Below are 16,842 nucleotides of genomic sequence, written 5' to 3' on the forward strand. Positions count from 1 at the left end.
TTTCAATACCGTCATATCCTTTGATTGACATTTAGGCTTTAGCCTGAATCCATTCTTATAAGCCCGTTGTCATTCTTACGCCTCTAATAATAATCTTTTGGTCAATATAATTAGACTAGCATATACAGAGAGCTGGGGATCAAAATGTAAACAAACAACCACAAAATGCAACCTTTTTCGTCTCCCCTTAGGGGCACTAGCCCGTTCAATTTCCGAAAGGAAATTGTATCTAATTGCAAACCATAGTGTCTAAAAGCACTTAATTTTATGCTCTCAGAAAAACACCACCAAGACCAATCAAATATGTTTTTCGTGTAGAACTTTGTGTAAGAAAGTGATGAACTAAGCTCGAGAAGCAGAAGTTGCCTAAAAAAGGAAAACCAAAATCAACTAAAGGTACTTCAGAACATGATTGCTAGCAAAAATATTCACAACTTGTGATGAAGGGGTGTGTTTAATTTAATCCTCTTTCCAATTATGTCCGCAACTCTCGTTCATGCACTTGTAAAATATTGTCATCGGTTCATCGGCTGATCTGGTCTGCGCTTGGTGAAACGATGCTTTGCCATGATGACATTTTGGACATGACGCTGAAATTAAAAAAATATATGGTTACTTCTGGTGTATCTAGTCAATACTATCTTCGACATGCATGCAGCAACAAGATACTCCTAGGAAGGAGCTAATTGTAACACAAAAAAATGAAGTACAGTTGAGCAAGTCAGTAACTACAAGCATACTTCACAACTCACATCTAATGTATATGTTATACACTTCACTTCTACTAAGAAGTCAAGATGGTGGTCAACTTTGAGCCTCTCATTGAATCCAACCATTGCTATCACACCTGTAGCTATCATCTTTACAACTTTAAAGTGTGTTTGGATAAGGAAATTTTGGCAAGTCAGAAGGAAAAAGGGATCATTCATAACCCATTGTTTGGATATAACTGTAAAGGAGCGAAGGGAATGGAATTGCAAAGGATTCATTTCAGTGGCGGACGGAGAAGGGTACATGGGGGTACAACTGTACCCCCACATCCCCTGTCTCAGGTTTTGTTCATTCTTATCTGTAACATATTCTTGAATGATCTATGCTTCAATTTTTCGATTCTTATGGAGATTAAAAAGAGGGAGAAACATCATTGAGTATTACCTGTGTGTAAAGAATCTTCATTTTTTGAAGTTTTATGAATTTAGCAATCAACCAGATATGATATGCGGAATTTCTAGAATTTTGATTGTTAGGATGCAACTCTAGGATTTTGGTTTCTTTGGGGAAGATGAAGAATTAGGGAACAAGTGGTTGGAGGGTGAAAAATTAGGCAATAAGGGAGGTTGGGTCTTCCCTGCAATCCTCACCAGTAAGTTTTTGTTTAGTATTTTTTTTTTTCTCAATTTTCATACTTTATATATGTTAGATTCTTAAATTATTTGAATGTCTACATGTGAATTGTTGATTTTTTTGAATAAGCTAGTGACTAATTGGAATTGGATCAAGTATAGATTTTAGGGATTTAGACGTTTAGGGTTGGATGGAATTATTCAATTTTTTCAATTGATATGTGTATGATTTTATGTTTTATTTGGTTGAAATCAAATTTGACAATTAATTATTTTTTATCGATTCAATTAGGAAAGACAAATGATACACCTAAAGTCAATCAAATCCAATTTATTCGAACTTTGGATTTTAGACATTGGTTGTAAGACTTATGTATTGAATCCAAATCAAATATGTTTTATTTTGGATATCGGTTTTAAGACTTATGTATTTAATAACTTATGCAAACTTTTTTTTATGCTACTTTTGATTTAGTTGTTCGTTCGTACCCCCAAATTAAAATTCCTAGGTCCGCCACTGATTCATTTTCCTTTCCACCTTAATGAACCAAATCCTACCAATATTCCATTCTCTCCCCCCCCCCCCCCTCCCCCCCACAAAAAAAAACCCTACCTTTCCCTCCATGATTACTAAAAGAGTTTGTGGCTAAACCAAAACAGAGACTGAAGTAACCAAGACAACTATGGGCAATCATCAACATATCATACATCAGTACATGAGAGCATCATCAATAGTGAAATCGGCAAACTAAAGATCAAGATCTGTTGTCATGTTCTCTATGGAGCCTTTATATATATATGGCATACTAGCCTTTCTTTCCCCCATAAATATGCAACCCCTAACTAACCCCGCTGGGACACAGCATAGAAGTTAGCAGCCGCTGAAAAGCACGTAGCATTGTTATCTGATGTTTAATAAGACTGTCACTCATGCATAAACAAGACATCAAAGAACATCCACATCTTAACATTAAACCTCATACACAATATACCCACTATCGAATTTTGTCAGCAATTGACAACTGGGGGTATCATAAAATTTCCAATAACCCTGAAATGTTCCACACTAATTTATATAAATACAACTTATATCTACAAGTTTGCTTGATACACTAAATGGTCGTTTGGTTGCAATGGAAAGTAATACGTCCTGTAAATTTGTTTTTTCCAGTTCATAGAAATTGCAATAAGTTGATTATTTTCACATGGGAAGTTCTACTACTCATCTAGGAGGACCCAGGTATGCAACTTTCTCCATTTTGTGTGTAGAACTCCCTCGGAAGTGTAAATGTTTCTCCCTACCAAACAACTTCACATATTTCTACTTCCTAGAAATTCTACTTCCAAAATTTTTTAGAAGTCAACCAAACACACACACACATACATAGAGAAACACACTATTTTACTTAAATGAAAAACGAAAAATATTCGCATACCATCAGTGACTGCTCCAACATTCTTTTCTCCCACAGCAATTGGTGTTGCCTCTTTCTTGACAAGTTGTACCTTTCTCTTTATTTTCACCTAAAATCCAGCCGGATACTGATACTCATTGCTCTAAAGAGTTATATATTATTTACAGGCAAAACCTACTGGAAAACTTGAATCATGGAGATATACCTTCCTTTCTATAGGAGACACGTAGGGGCAACATCGGCAGAAGAATCTAGCAGGATTACGCATTTCATATTGCAGTAAATTTGAACAAGTCGGACAAAATTCCATGCTGAAGAACTATTACAAAGACAAGATAGCAGACCTACATGATCAAAACGAAAAAAAACAAGCACTGAGTTCAGCAATGCACTCAATTCAGAGCATAAACTAGATAGAAGAGAAATTATAAGAGAAAATTCAACTAGATAGGAGAGAAATTACCGACATAGCTATATCTTGATTTTGCATATTATAAACCCTAATTACCACAAAATCTCAGTAGAAATTATAAGAGAAAAAACCCTAATTAATCAATACAGCAGAAAAAAGAGCAAGATGTAAATAGATAATACATAGAACCGAAAATTCAATCAATTACACATTCTAACCTAAAACAATGTTTATAGCTCAACCATCAAACAATATCGCAGCAAATTCATGGTAAAAAAATTAGGAATTGAGAAACTAACCTTATAGATGAGATTTCGCAGTGGAGGAGGAGAGAGAAAGCTCGCGAGTGAGAAAGCTCGCGAGTGAGAAAGCTTGAGGAGAGAGAAAGCTTGCGAGTCGCGACGTGAGAAAGCTTGAGGAGAGAGAAAGCCCAGCGCGGAAGATAGAGGAAGCCCATTATAGGAAAGCAACTTTTTTTTTTTTATTTCAAATTACAAGTTTTGATATTGGATTTCAAATTCTCAAAGTACTAAGTAGGTTGGAATTAGGCTAATACCACTAATTCCAAATCCAAATATTTGGGTTATCTAAATATGTTATATGGCCAAATCCAGCATTTCAAATGAAATGCTAAAAACCAAACAGGCTATTATGAATTTTAAAGTTTAAAGTTTAAGGGTAATTTAGGAAATTAATGTACTTGAATTTTGGTGTATGATAAGGGTATTTGAGGCCAAACACAAAGTTCAGGGGTATCTGAGGAATTACCCAAATGTAATATCTTAGGAAAGTTTCCAAAAATTCAGTTCCAATTTGCAGATTTTGGTTGGATATGCAACGCAATTGATACTGGTCTATGGATTATTCAATTAATTAATTATGTATCTGGAAATTGGAACTGGATTTTTTAAAATTTATATTTAAAAAATATAAGGAATATGAATTCTTACTCAAATATTATTCAAGTGTGATCTTAAAATTTCTAATAGTAAAATTAATCCTAAACAAACCTTTAGTTGTTTGGAACTCTGGAAAAGTCCTTCAATTTCTTTCCTGTCAATCTTCTTCTCTGCTCCCCAAATTCCAGAAAAGTAAGTTGAACTGATGTTGGAATTACAAAACTGAAATTTGAACTATTAAGATCGACAATTGGATGGATGATTATAAATGTAAATTGCATTGTAATCGAGGATTAGTGCAAAATCTAAGGCTTGGAGTGTTAGGGTTACAAACTACTCCATCCGTAACTGAGCTATTAAGAATTTAATATTGTATAAATACATGAAGCAAATAGCAGAATTTGAAGTCGACTGAATGCGAGAGAAAAAGAAGACAGATACGATTGTTAAATAGGAAACAAGGTCACATACATTACCTGGTGTCTGGTGGTCGTCTGGTGAGTGTCGGGAGAAGGGGAATTGAGGGGGTCGCTGGCATCGCGCGACAGAGGAGGAGGATTAGCTTGATCAGGTGAGCGGGTGTAAGTGTAGTTCTCAAAACTCAAAAGAGAAGGCCAAAATGTTGTAGAATCTAAGGGTTAAATTTTCGAGAGGGTCTCTTTCGTACTAGTCTTTTTGGAGATAACTCCTCGTTAGTTTGTTACAGTTAATTATCCTTTTGGCAATTTTGTAGAGGTGATCATGGATCGAGTCGTCATGCCGGGCAAAAATTTTGTTCCCAAAGCCCGCTATTTCGTACCAAAATGAGCGGGTTTTCGGGCAAAAATCAAGTCGGGCCAAAAAATAGACTAAAAAGTCATTTTTGGTTTGCCCAAAGCCCGCCTAAAGCAAAAAAATCAGGTCGGGAGTGATCGTGGTCCAAAATATTCTGCCCAAAACCCACCCAAAAATCTGGTTGGGGTCAAACTGATCAGCTCTACAATTTTGTAATAAACAAAATATTTGGGCGATAGAATTAAGGAAGAAGATGATGATATTTGTTTGATGGAAATGCAAATTACATAAAATAAAAGGATAATTGCCAAGTTTTCGAGTGACTTGGTCACACTCCCAAAGCTAACCACTAAAATAAACTTCTCCAATATTTTCTTGATAATCTCTTCATTCCCTATCCTCCTCTATTTATAGTGTATTTGTCTTATTCCCTAAGCCAACATAGTAACTAGTGTATATTACTAAAATACCCCTGTCCATTGGCTACTCTATTACAATACCGGCCCGCCAAACTTCCACCTTGTCCTCAAGGTGGATAGTAATTGGCACTCGATTTTCGACCTCGATAAAGCGGGTGAATGTCATCCTCATAGTAGTAGTGCTGCCACAGATGTCCCAACTCTTCAATACTGAGTGTTGCAAGCAAAGTGATCAAGTGGTCACAAGGAAGTGGAAGGTCGTGAGGTAGTGAAGTCAAAGTGAGAGTGGAACTGATAGTGTGGTAAGGTGATTCTGATATCTGATTGTTAGTAGTTGGGTTGGGGAAATCAGAAAAGGAATTTGGTGTAACAGTTAAATGTTGGACGAGTTTAATGAAATAAAGGGCTAAAAATTTTGAGTGTTAAGAAAGTAGGCCTGTAAATTGTGGGGTTTATATTTGAGACAGGAAGATTGGGCGGAGAGAATTTTAGAAATGGGTTGGCCCATGGTATCTCTTTTTTCAGTAATTACAAGATTGTCATTACTACCTTCTTCTAACCATGGCTTCTTCCCCAAGCGGCCAAGCCTACCCAGACCTCGCTCATCCTTATTCTTTGCTGCTCAAGTTCTGGAATCTTCTGCAATAAATATCTCCATGAATGTCGTCCATCTTCATCACCAACATTTTTGCCGGCAAGGAGATTATTGAGACGGTTGAGCATATTGCACAAGATTCTATTTTTACTATAGGTTAGAGCTGATCATGGGCAGGGTAGCCCGCTAAGCCCAGCCCGGTCGGTCCGCTAAAATAGCGGGCTTGGACAAAGTTTTTTTAAAAAAATTAAAAGTTGGGAGGGATGGGCCTGGCCCGTTAATAAAAATGGGCAAACAACGGCAATAAAAAAAATTAAAACGGGATGGCCCGTCCGACCCGCTTAAATTTTAAAAGGAGGAAAAATTTATGATTGTCAGCTTTCTCAGTTTGTTGATGGAGAAGCCCGGCATATTGCACATTATGAAATATATTTAGGAAAAGAACTTTCTAGAGCATTTATTATTATATTGTCCAAACAAAAGTAGAAAACCCTAAATCTAACATTTTCAACTTTTATTTTACTAAGTTAGAGCCGCTTTCTTCTCTAGCTCACTCATCTCTTCTTCTTCTTCATTTCTTCTCCATCAACAAATCTACTCGGACCTTGCGCGAGACGGTGAGCCTATTTCATTTTACATGTAAGTTTAAGATTGTCGCTTCAATTTTTATTATAGTATGTAATTTTCCTTTTGGTGTCAATATAATGAATATATAAATTAAAGAGTATGTGGATATCTTTATTTTCTTCCTCTCGAACTCTCGATTACTGAAAGTATAATTTATTTACTTTATGATACTTTATTCGATTTTAGATGATATATATTTGGTTTTTAGTTCGATCTGGTTGAGTATGTTTGAATTTGTTGCGAAATTCATACTCAAAAGTCAAGTTAGGTCGTTCAATGAATTCAAAGTGATTTTTTTTCAAAAAAAATTCGATTGGAATTTGGAGTTTATTGTTAGAAGATGATTATTTTGTTGTTTGCTATTTAAATGATAGGCTGATGTTAGTAGAATGTTGTTTGTAAATCATCTAGAAGCAATATTACGTTTTCAAATTCAACTAGATTATTAGATAATTAAATTCCTTATTTTTTTCATGGAACAAATTTGCAGAGCTATGACAGAAGGTAGTTATGTTAATCCGCTTGACTTGGGGGGAGATGAAGATGATATTTCGTGCAACAAATTCTTGGAAAAAATCAAAAACTTTAGAAAGCCCGTTAGCCTGTGGGCTGTCCGCCCGTTACATAAAGGGCGGGTAAGGACAACCAATATCTCATTTAGCGGACGGGTAATGGCAACATTTTAAGGCCCATTGGACAATTTTTTGGTAGTTGGCCCGTCCATTCCCCGTCCAAGCCCGCAAATGATAAGCTCTACTATAGGTTATCAAATGGTGAGTTGAGACGGGAAATTCTACCCGAATTTTTGCCCCAATATGGAATGATTGCTCTATCATTATAACTATTGGAATGTTATTTCTTTATTTTTGTAGACTAATCTTGTTTATTGATTTAATTAAACCTTAAAAACATAGAAAAATGAAAAAAAAAACATAATTTCAATAAATGAAAAATGAAAACAAGTTGTCGTCAAAAGTCAGTTATTTAGTCATTTTATATCTTTTGGATTATTGTTCATTTCTTTCTTTATATATTTTGTTATCACCAGTCAAGAAGATTTTTAATATAACTCCCTCCCTCCCTCCCACAAAGATCTCAATATTTGTTGGGACACGTATTTTAAGGTGATTAATTCTAGCGTGGTTATCAAATGTTATTTTATTTAAAAATTAGATGTAATATGAGTTGGCGGAGTATTTATTTATTTTTTACATGAGAGGAAAATTTGGGTAACTTTTTTATTGATAAAAGATAGAGTGTGGGACAAAGAAATGTAAAAGAAATAATATAATTATAGTGAGGGTGTGGGACCTTGTCACAATGGAAGTGTTCAGATTTAGGACAAATAAAATAAATGTGTAAAGACTTTTTTGAGATCGGGGAAGTACAGATTTATTAATGTATAAATTTTGATTAGAAAATCAATAAGATGAACGGCACAAATATAAGATTAAAAATAAATGGTTCAAATTATGATGGCGACAACAACATTACATTGCAATCAATCTAAATGTGTTCCGATAAACCTCGTGGAAAAATTGCTAACCGCGGCTCCTTTTCTCTCCTCTCCCACAAAACCCTAATTTTCAACCTTGGGGCTACCGCCACCCTTTTGGGTGGTGGTAAGCTTTTTTTTTCTCCTTTTGTTACTAGTTTTTTATGTTTATGTTTCTAATAAACTTCAACCTCTCTCGAATGGAGGTTTTTTCTACCCATATATTGGATTATATCTACCCATATATTGAGTTTTATCTCTCTCCATGTGAGAGTTTGGAGACTTTGTTTTTTGGCTTTTTGTGTAATTCAAGAGGTTGATTTGTTGATCAAAATTTATGCGGAGTTACAACAGATGTCAAGACTTTGTTTACAATCACTCGAATTGAATCCCGTTCTACTTCACAACTACAAAAGATCGACAGACCCCTTGCAGAAGGTTGCATCAGACATCGATGTGAAAGACGAGAATTTTCAGAAGTGTTAGATCTACTCAACGATCGTGGTTTTGTCATATTAGAATTGTATTTATTTCATTTTAATATATGTATATTTGTTTAGTTTTGACTTTTATTATAGATATTGTATGACCTTGAATCAATTAATGTTAATTATTTTTTAAAAAAAAACTCGTGGAAAAAGAAAATCTTTTGACAGCAGCTCAATTCAATAGTCGAATAGTAGTCTCAAACTTTATCAATTTATCTCATTCCATTAAGTTATGAATATATCCACATTCCACGGTGGAATGGGCTAACTTAATTAAGTTTGGGATTAGCATTAGAAGATTGAGTTTGGTCTTTGGGATGGGCTACAAATGTTCGAGACACCGTGGAATTCGCTAAAAGTATACTTATTTGATAACCACTTGTAAGTTGTAAGTTATAGACATACATAAATTATTAAAAGAGACGGTCCAATTTTAATATAAAATGAGATCTAATTACCAAATGAATTAAACTAGTCACCGAATAAAATCAAACTAGTTGCTAATAGGCTAAATCTATTTTAATATAGAAATTGTTGTTGCTTAATTTTATTTAAAAATAGGCGGTCTAACTAACTCATGGACATATCCACATTCCAGTGTCTCAAATATTTATAGACAAGTGGACAATTGGTAATGTGAACAAGAAGAACACACGTGAATCATTATACTGCCCCTCATAAAAACACAAGGAAACAACACCGGCCAGGAGAATCTAGCCATCGCTTATCAGCCACGTTCACAATGGTCAATGTAAGAAAATACAAAAGCAATATTATCTCCCATTTATACTATAGTATGAAAGATTAAAGGTTCACTTTACTTGATAGTTACCAACTATGGCGACATTATTCACTTACAAACATTATTGAAATCATATGAAATTTTCATTAATTTTGAGATTTAAACTTTAACAACATGGTATATGTTATTGTCAATTTGTAGAGTGCTAATCGACTTACTTGAGCACATGGTACGATATTTATGACTTAAGGTTAAGCGGTAGTTTGGTTAATAGCGACCTCTGATTTTCTACTCCAAGATATAGATTATGAGATCAAATATGTTATGGGGTTTTGAGACATGATCTTGATGAAATTAACCTTAACAATATATCTTATTTCATTTTAAGAACACCTTTTTATACTTGAAAAACAAGATATCATATAATTAAGGTGGACTTACAATAACTTATTATGAAATATTTTGTTTTAATAGTGATGTTTCATACTATGGGTGAATTCTAATGTAATGCTATTATATAAAGTTATTATAAGTTCTCTAATTTTTTATGACTAGATCAGTCCGACTAATTTCAGGTAATCTAAATCGATAAAAGTTGTTTAGAATATGGAGTAGTACAAATAAGTTACTAGTTATTACAAACGATAAGCCTCTTTCTAATATTGCATCAGTCATCTGTCCTTATTTGTTTTTATCCTTTTCTTGCATCCATCATTCACCTTCATTTTCTTGCGAGGAACCAAATAATTTTCGCCCATCAAACAAAGCTTGTGTGTGTTTAGAGACCAAAACTATTATAAAAAGTTTTCATTGTAATCTCTTATAAATATATATTATTATTTACATATATTAATGTGAAAATTTGATAGATTCATCACAATAATTTATAAAGTATTCTAATAACTTAATTAAATACATTAATAGTTAAATATGTGCATTAGAAATAGTAAAAAGGAAAAAAATTAGATGTAACTATTACATAAAAGACAATGAATGATATTAACTTAATAATATAATAATTAACGCGGGATATGGTTTCTTTTTACTCTCGTTGCTTCAAAACCCTACTTGTTCTTAACCCCTTTCTCAATCAATATTGGGACTTATCACTCTTCTCGTGAGAGTTTGGACTCGATATCTTTTGCTTTTCTATTATTTTTTGGTCTATTACAATTTGATTTGTTGATTGAAATCAATATGTTTCTATAGTAGACGTGAGCTCCTCATCAACAACCGTTATTTGGATAACTAGTTGAATGAGATCAAACTCAATCTCAAAACTACAACATAGCGATTCCCCTCCCGTGAGAGGGTCTATAATGAAGTAGCGACATGATAGTAAACATGCATGATCAGGTCTTGTTTAATTTAAACCTCTATCGGATTTTTTTAGATAAAATTTTTACAGTTTAATTAATATCTATTAATTCAAATTTTCATCTGATCAGACCTCATGAAATCGAATGTACCCCTAGTTGTTAATTTTGTCTATTATAAAAAAAAATTATTATCTATTATCCATATCGAATTCCATAATTTATATCCTATATGTAAAAATACAAAAGTCGAAGCATCACAACTAGGGGTATATTCGGTTTAATAAGGTCTAATCATATGAAAATTTAAAATGAATTCCGAACTGATAAGATTCAATCAGAAACATAGGAGTACAATTTAGATTACTCCCTCCGTCTTTTTTTATTTGCTACAAGCACTTTTTCACAAAGACCAAGGAGGGAGTGGGGACCATTGACATAAATGGAATTAACAAAAAAGCAAATAGGTAAATTGTGGGACCTATGTATTATATATGGAAACATTTACAAAATCAAGAAGGGAGTGATGACAAATTTGTAAATAAAGTGTGGGACCTATGTACTATATATGAAAATATTTGCAAATATAACAAATAAATTGAAACACTCCTAAATGACAAAATGTAGCAAATAAAAAAAGACGGAGGGAGTAATTCACGTAGAGAGAAGACATCCTAAAAGACGATATAGTCCTCTACTAGTAAAAAAAAAATAGGGTAAGCAATTGAGCCAAGCCGTGACATAAGAAGCAAAAACAGAGCAGATCTTTTACAGCCCCCCCAGTTTGCTTGGAGAAAACTCAAGAGTTGACTGTAAAAGGGGCGAACCAAGGAGAAGAGGAGCCGCCCTCTCTTCTCTCTCTAATTTCATTTTTCTCTCTCCTCTCTCGTTTAATCGCCCACACTCACATGCGATTGAAGGTACTTCTTCATCTTTTTCACACTCCTTTACAACATCTTTTTCAGTCTTTTACTGTCCTGTTTTTCTTTCTTAATTTCAATTTTGAGCCACATTTTGTAATCTTTAATGTAAAGCTAGAATCTTTGGTAATTTTTTAATATAATGACGAAATGGGTATTCTTGATTCTTGCATTTCTTACTGTTAATTCACTGATTTTATGTCTTTAATGGTGGAATTGAGAGATTTGATGAATTGAGTATTTGGGTCCTTTTTTTTAATTTTTATTGATTGAATTGTGTGTGTAGTTTTTTAATAAAAAAGCTCCAATTTTTTCTTATTTTCTTTGGTGTTAAATTGGTGTGAAATTGGAGTTTAATCTCACTGATGCCCTGTGTTTTTGCAACCCAGGGTCCATTTTTCTAATTTTTTTTCTTGGGATACAATTCATTTGATGACAATGGGAGCTGATCGTTGGTAGAAGTTGATTTATGAGAGCTGCCAACAACTTACCGTTGGGGATCTTCCCCAATTTCCCTTTGTCTTTTCTCTCTTTTCTTTATTTTTGGGCCTTTTAAAAGTTGGGTTGTTTTCATTTCTGTCAAATTTTATGTTAGTTGACAAATTATTGGTGGCATGATTATAATATGTAAAATTTCATTGAGTCTATCTATGTTAGATTCTTAATTCCAACTAATATTAGTTGACAAATTATTGGTGGCATGATAGAGAATGATGCTACTTCATTAGTCACTAGTCAGTATCTCGTGGTTCGTCTGCTGTCTATCGTAACTAGTTTCTGAAAGCCAAGTTGTAACATGGCTATAAGCACTCTGCAGTCAAAAATTTGAAGGCAAGATCTTTGCTAGAGAGACTAAACATGGTCTGAGTTGAAATGCGCCGTGTGTCTGTGGGGACTGTTGGAGAGGAGATAGAGTAGTAGTATCTATGAAGTATGAACAATTGATGAGAAACTATATTAGATGAAGTTCATGTGGGTATCATATCTTGAAAATAAATGATCAATATGATCAATCAACTTGAATGAGGAGCAATACTTTTGCTTTTTTCTCGAAGTCTTTGATGGAGGTAAATTATCTGTGGCAAAGATAAACAATTTGCCAGTCAACAATGTGTTTTTTTCTTGGACTATAAAGTTCAACATGCTATCGTAGCTTTAAGAAGTGTGTAATTAGAGTATTAGACTGAGTATAGAGGTTAGGGCTTTATATGTTGGAGTATTGCTGTATGGGCTGAAGTGAAATGGTTGAGTCGAGGATACTTTTACCTTATGGAGTGTAACATGTAGAAAATTGCATTTGACTCTTGACCTAAATCTCATGACTTCTATCTTAGGCTGATCTATCGCTATGCATATGCGTACTCTATGTTACATAGCTTGCCATATTCCAAAGTTTCTCATCCCATGAGTTGCACATACATTGTAAATTTCAATGTTCTTGAGATTACACTGGCATATATTCTGTTGTGAGTGATTAGCTGCATCACTAGATGGGTTCTTTCAGTTAATATTGCTATTCTTTGCAATGAGATCACAATTTCTTTTAAGAAGTTATGTTATCCAAATAATTTGTTCTTAATTCGAACAAACTCAGTTTAGTTGGATCCACGTATTTTGCTATTCTTGCAACATGGGTCATGTCTGATCTGCCTTGAATAGTCAAATTGCATGGTATTCTGTCGGTAGTATTGGTCACATTGGTTTACATATATATCCTGTTTGGTAGTTGTAATAATTGGGGGCAATGGTAATGAATTGTTCTTAATTCGAACAAACTCAGTTTAGTTGGATCCACATATTTTGCTATTCTTGAAACATGGGTCATGTCTGATCTGCCTTAAATAGTCAAATTGCATGGTATTCTGTCGGTAGTATTCGTCACATTGGTTTACATATATATCCTGTTTGGTAGTTGTAATAATTGGGGTCAATGGTAATGAATTTTAGGGGAATTCTGTAAGAAAAATCTCATGTTAATTTTCATAGGTAATGCAATTCCATCCCAAAGATATGCAATGAAATTTTATGAAGAAAAGAGATGTGTAGGGGTAGACAAGCATTACCATGATGTTGACATGAAATTTTGATCAAAATATTTCATTAATTATCACTAGCATTAGCGTTATTTAGCACCGGCTACCAGAACGGCCGAAAGTGGTTCTACTAATTGCCAACATTCACTTGGCAGTTTTATTACATCTCTTTGAAATATGAAGATATTAGATTTTATGTGTATGCTATGCTGTTCAAATGCTGTTTTTTAGCGGCCTAATACTGCAAGTACCCATGAAAACCTTCTTTTGCAGGTTTGACTGCATCTTGATGCTATGCTTCGAGCCAAGCAGATCAGTAACTTTTCCAATTGTGCTAGATCCATACTATATAGTGGGTCAAGATGTAGTACAAACGATGGGAGCTCATGCTCCTGTGCTGATGATGAAAAATGCATCTCAAGGAGACAGACTTCATTGCTTCGGCCAAAATCATCAGCTGTGGTGTCCTCACCTGTTGCAAGGGTAGAATCTGTGGTCTCCAAGGATGCTGCCAAGGCTTCTCGAAACCCGGAAAATGTCAACACCTCAACTTCTCGTGCACAAGCTGTCTCTCTCTCAAGCACTTTGGGGAAACCTGATTGTGTAAGTTATTCCACCAGCGTCGATTCTCATCAAAATGATATGACACAGTCACCAGCTCACATAACGGATCAATTGGTGAAGGTAGGTATTGCTGCAGTAGGTTTTATATCGGATATTGTAAATTATAAGATTCCTCTAACAGATGGAAGTGGAACAGCTTCCTCAGCGCAAACCTATATGGTTGGTCACAGTAGACACCGAGCAACTGTTAAACCTACACCTGTAAAATCTGTAAAGAGAGACGATGTTTATGATGTACATGAGAAACCTTCTTCAGGAAAGGCGACTGCTTCTAGTCCTTCTGTGAATTATCAGGGTCCAAAAGGTAAATCTGATAATCATGGTCCTGCAGAAAGTGTCAGCCATGAGACTAGTAGTAAGGCAGGAGTTTCAGTAGCAACTCATGGTGTAGCATCTGATAGGAAAAGCTACGTAGGAACGCAGGGTGTTTCATCCGAAAAGAAGAATTATACTTCTCAGAAATCCAAGACATATGCGAATAGCCCTAATGTACAGGCCCCTAAAACAAAGTATACTGGTAGAGTTCCCCATTACATAAATAACCATTCAAGAGATTTGAAATCTCAGGTAGGAACTGCCCCATTTGGTAGGCAGTTTGTGAGCACTAGCCAAGTTGCTGGCAGTGTTTTGGAAATATTGAGAAAGCTCAAATGGGGTCCTGCAGCAGAAGCAGCACTTGAGAATCTCAATTTGTCGGTTGATGCTTATCAAGCAAATCAAGTCCTGAAGCAAATTCCAGATTATGTAGCTGCACTTGGTTTCTTCTACTGGTTGAAACGGCGAGCAGGTTTTAAGCATGATGGGCATACCTATACTACCATGGTGGGCATCCTAGGTCGGGCTAGACAGTTCAATGCAATTAATGTCTTGCTTGATCAGATGTCAAAAGAAGGATGTGAACCTAATGTAGTGACCTACAACCGTCTGATACACAGCTATGGTCGTGCAAACTATCTGAATGAAGCAATTAATGTTTTCCACCAAATGCAGGATGCCGGTTGTGAACCTGACCGAGTCACCTATTGCACGCTTATTGATATCCATGCAAAAGCTGGATTTCTCGATGTTGCCTTGTACATGTACCAGAAGATGCAGGAGGCTGGCCTTTCTCCTGATACATTCACTTACAGTGTTATGATCAACTGCTTGGGAAAGGCGGGCCATTTGGATGCTGCCCACAAGCTGTTCTGTGAGTTGGTTGATTCTGGTTGTATCCCAAATCTTGTTACGTATAACATCATGATTGCCTTGCAGGCTAAGGCAAGAAATTACCCTGTCGCCCTGCAGATCTACCGTGACATGCAAAACGCAGGATATGAGCCTGACAAAGTCACATACAGTATCGTGATGGAGGTCCTTGGACATTGTGGTTATCTCGAGGAGGCAGAAGCAATATTTTTTGAGATGAAAAGTAAGAACTGGGTACCTGATGAGCCTGTTTATGGGCTTCTGGTGGACTTATGGGGTAAATCTGGGGATGCTGGAAAAGCCCTACAGTGGTATCAAGCAATGCTCCAAGCTGGCTTGTATCCGAATGTGCCAACCTGCAACTCTTTGCTTAGTGCTTTTCTTCGCGTGCACAGACTCTCGGACGCTTACAACCTGCTCCTTAGCATGGTCAACATGGGACTTAATCCTTCACTCCAAACTTATACTTTGCTCCTTAGTTGTTGCACTGAAGCTAAATCATCATTTGACATGGGATTTTGCGGTCAACTTATGGCCATCACGGGCCATCCAGCACATGTATTTTTGCTGAATATGCCATCATCAGGACCTGATGGACAGAATGTTCGAGATCACGTGGGAAGGTTCCTGGACCTGATGCATAGCGAAGACAGAGAAAGCAAACGAGGACTCGTTGATGCTGTGGTGGACTTCCTCCACAAATCAGGCTTGAAGGAGGAAGCTGGTTCTGTGTGGGAGGTTGCAGCTACAAAGAATGTGTATCCGGATGCTGTGAAGGAGAAAAGCTCCTGCTACTGGCTAATCAACTTACACGTCATGTCAGATGGAACTGCCGTTACCGCTCTTTCAAGGACGCTCGCCTGGTTCCGTCGGGAATTGTTGATATCAGGTGTTGGTCCCACCAGGATCGACATTGTCACTGGGTGGGGCCGAAGGAGCAGGGTGACGGGAGCATCTTTGGTGAGGCAGGCTGTTCAGGAGTTGCTTGATTTATTTAGCTTTCCATTCTTTACCGAAAATGGGAATTCTGGGTGCTTTGTCGGATGCGGGGAGGCCCTTAATACATGGTTGCAGCAACCATACGTTGAGCGGATGCATTTGCTCTAGCTATGACTCGACCGTAGTAAATTGGTTGCATTTTTGTGCTAGATTGAGCAACTAAATTTACTACTGAATAAATTAAAAGAGTGCTGTATTTAGCTACCTTCTCTGTGAAGTTGTTTTAGGGTTTAGGTGCTAGTTTTTTCACTCTTGACATACTCCCTTGCCTTAAATCTTTTTGCTGGGCATTTTGAAGTGCTGGTTCTATTAAAAGTTATTCAGGCATTAGAAGCTTTTCATGGTTCGTCGCAGAATTGCAGGAGCATAAGATTCGATGATTTTATTTTTAGTTTTTGTAAAGCAATCGAGTTTTATTTATTGTATCGTGGAAATTTTCAGGAAGGAAATTGTTATTTCTTGAAATTTTTGGCAATATCTTATGTCTGTAATCTGTATGAAGAACTGTTCATTGGAGCTTACTGTAGTGATATGAAACATTTCTTTGGAACTT

General features: G+C 35.8%; 2 protein-coding genes and 1 long non-coding RNA gene across 7 annotated transcripts; 2 read left to right on the forward strand and 1 right to left on the reverse strand.

Moving 5' to 3' along the window:
• Window positions 1-246: 246 nt before the first annotated feature.
• LOC104894127 (uncharacterized) lies at window positions 247-3,655 on the reverse strand. Of its 2 annotated transcripts, XM_057395208.1 has the most exons (5): window positions 3,470-3,655; window positions 3,222-3,258; window positions 2,964-3,102; window positions 2,780-2,867; window positions 247-590 (listed from the first exon to the last, which is right to left on the reverse strand). In XM_057395208.1, exons 3-5 carry the CDS (start codon window positions 3,066-3,068, stop codon window positions 460-462), a joined length of 324 nt encoding a protein of 107 aa, XP_057251191.1. In that variant the 5' UTR covers window positions 3,069-3,102; window positions 3,222-3,258; window positions 3,470-3,655; the 3' UTR covers window positions 247-459. The 2 variants fall into 2 exon arrangements, with proteins under 2 accessions (XP_057251191.1, XP_019105220.2); XM_019249675.3 differs by lacking the exon at window positions 3,222-3,258 and having other exon boundaries at window positions 3,470-3,654.
• A 2,566-nt stretch (window positions 3,656-6,221) lies between these two features.
• LOC125497413 (uncharacterized) lies at window positions 6,222-8,643 on the forward strand. Of its 2 annotated transcripts, XR_007274126.2 has the most exons (3): window positions 6,252-6,496; window positions 6,975-7,257; window positions 8,334-8,643. It is a non-coding gene; the product is annotated as an uncharacterized LOC125497413 (long non-coding RNA). The 2 variants fall into 2 exon arrangements; XR_007274125.2 differs by lacking the exon at window positions 8,334-8,643 and having other exon boundaries at window positions 6,222-6,496; window positions 6,975-7,361.
• A 2,631-nt stretch (window positions 8,644-11,274) lies between these two features.
• LOC104894128 (pentatricopeptide repeat-containing protein At1g18900) lies at window positions 11,275-16,842 on the forward strand. 3 transcript variants are annotated; one of them, XM_010680300.4, is made up of 3 exons: window positions 11,275-11,445; window positions 11,835-12,512; window positions 13,752-16,842. In XM_010680300.4, exon 3 carries the CDS (start codon window positions 13,773-13,775, stop codon window positions 16,395-16,397), a length of 2,625 nt encoding a protein of 874 aa, XP_010678602.2. In that variant the 5' UTR covers window positions 11,275-11,445; window positions 11,835-12,512; window positions 13,752-13,772; the 3' UTR covers window positions 16,398-16,842. The 3 variants fall into 3 exon arrangements, with proteins under 3 accessions (XP_010678602.2, XP_010678601.2, XP_010678603.2); XM_010680299.4 differs by lacking the exon at window positions 11,835-12,512; XM_010680301.4 differs by lacking the exons at window positions 11,275-11,445; window positions 11,835-12,512 and having other exon boundaries at window positions 14,021-14,162; window positions 14,239-16,842.

Source organism: Beta vulgaris, chromosome 5, assembly GCF_026745355.1.
Source record: "Beta vulgaris subsp. vulgaris cultivar EL10 chromosome 5, EL10.2, whole genome shotgun sequence".
NCBI lineage: Eukaryota > Viridiplantae > Streptophyta > Magnoliopsida > Caryophyllales > Amaranthaceae > Beta > Beta vulgaris.

Excerpts from the sequence above, each read along its gene's own strand:
- LOC104894127 (XM_057395208.1), bottom strand. The coding sequence starts at position 3,068 with ATGGAATTTTGTCCGACTTGTTCAAATTTACTGCAATATGAAATGCGT. Across the intron at positions 2,868-2,963 it reads TGTCTCCTATAGAAAGGAAG|GTGAAAATAAAGAGAAAGGT; the intron begins GTATATCTCCAT and ends GCTGGATTTTAG. Across the intron at positions 591-2,779 it reads TGTTGGAGCAGTCACTGATG|CGTCATGTCCAAAATGTCAT; the intron begins GTATGCGAATAT and ends TTTTAATTTCAG.
- LOC104894128 (XM_010680300.4), top strand. The coding sequence starts at position 13,773 with ATGCTTCGAGCCAAGCAGATCAGTAACTTTTCCAATTGTGCTAGATCC.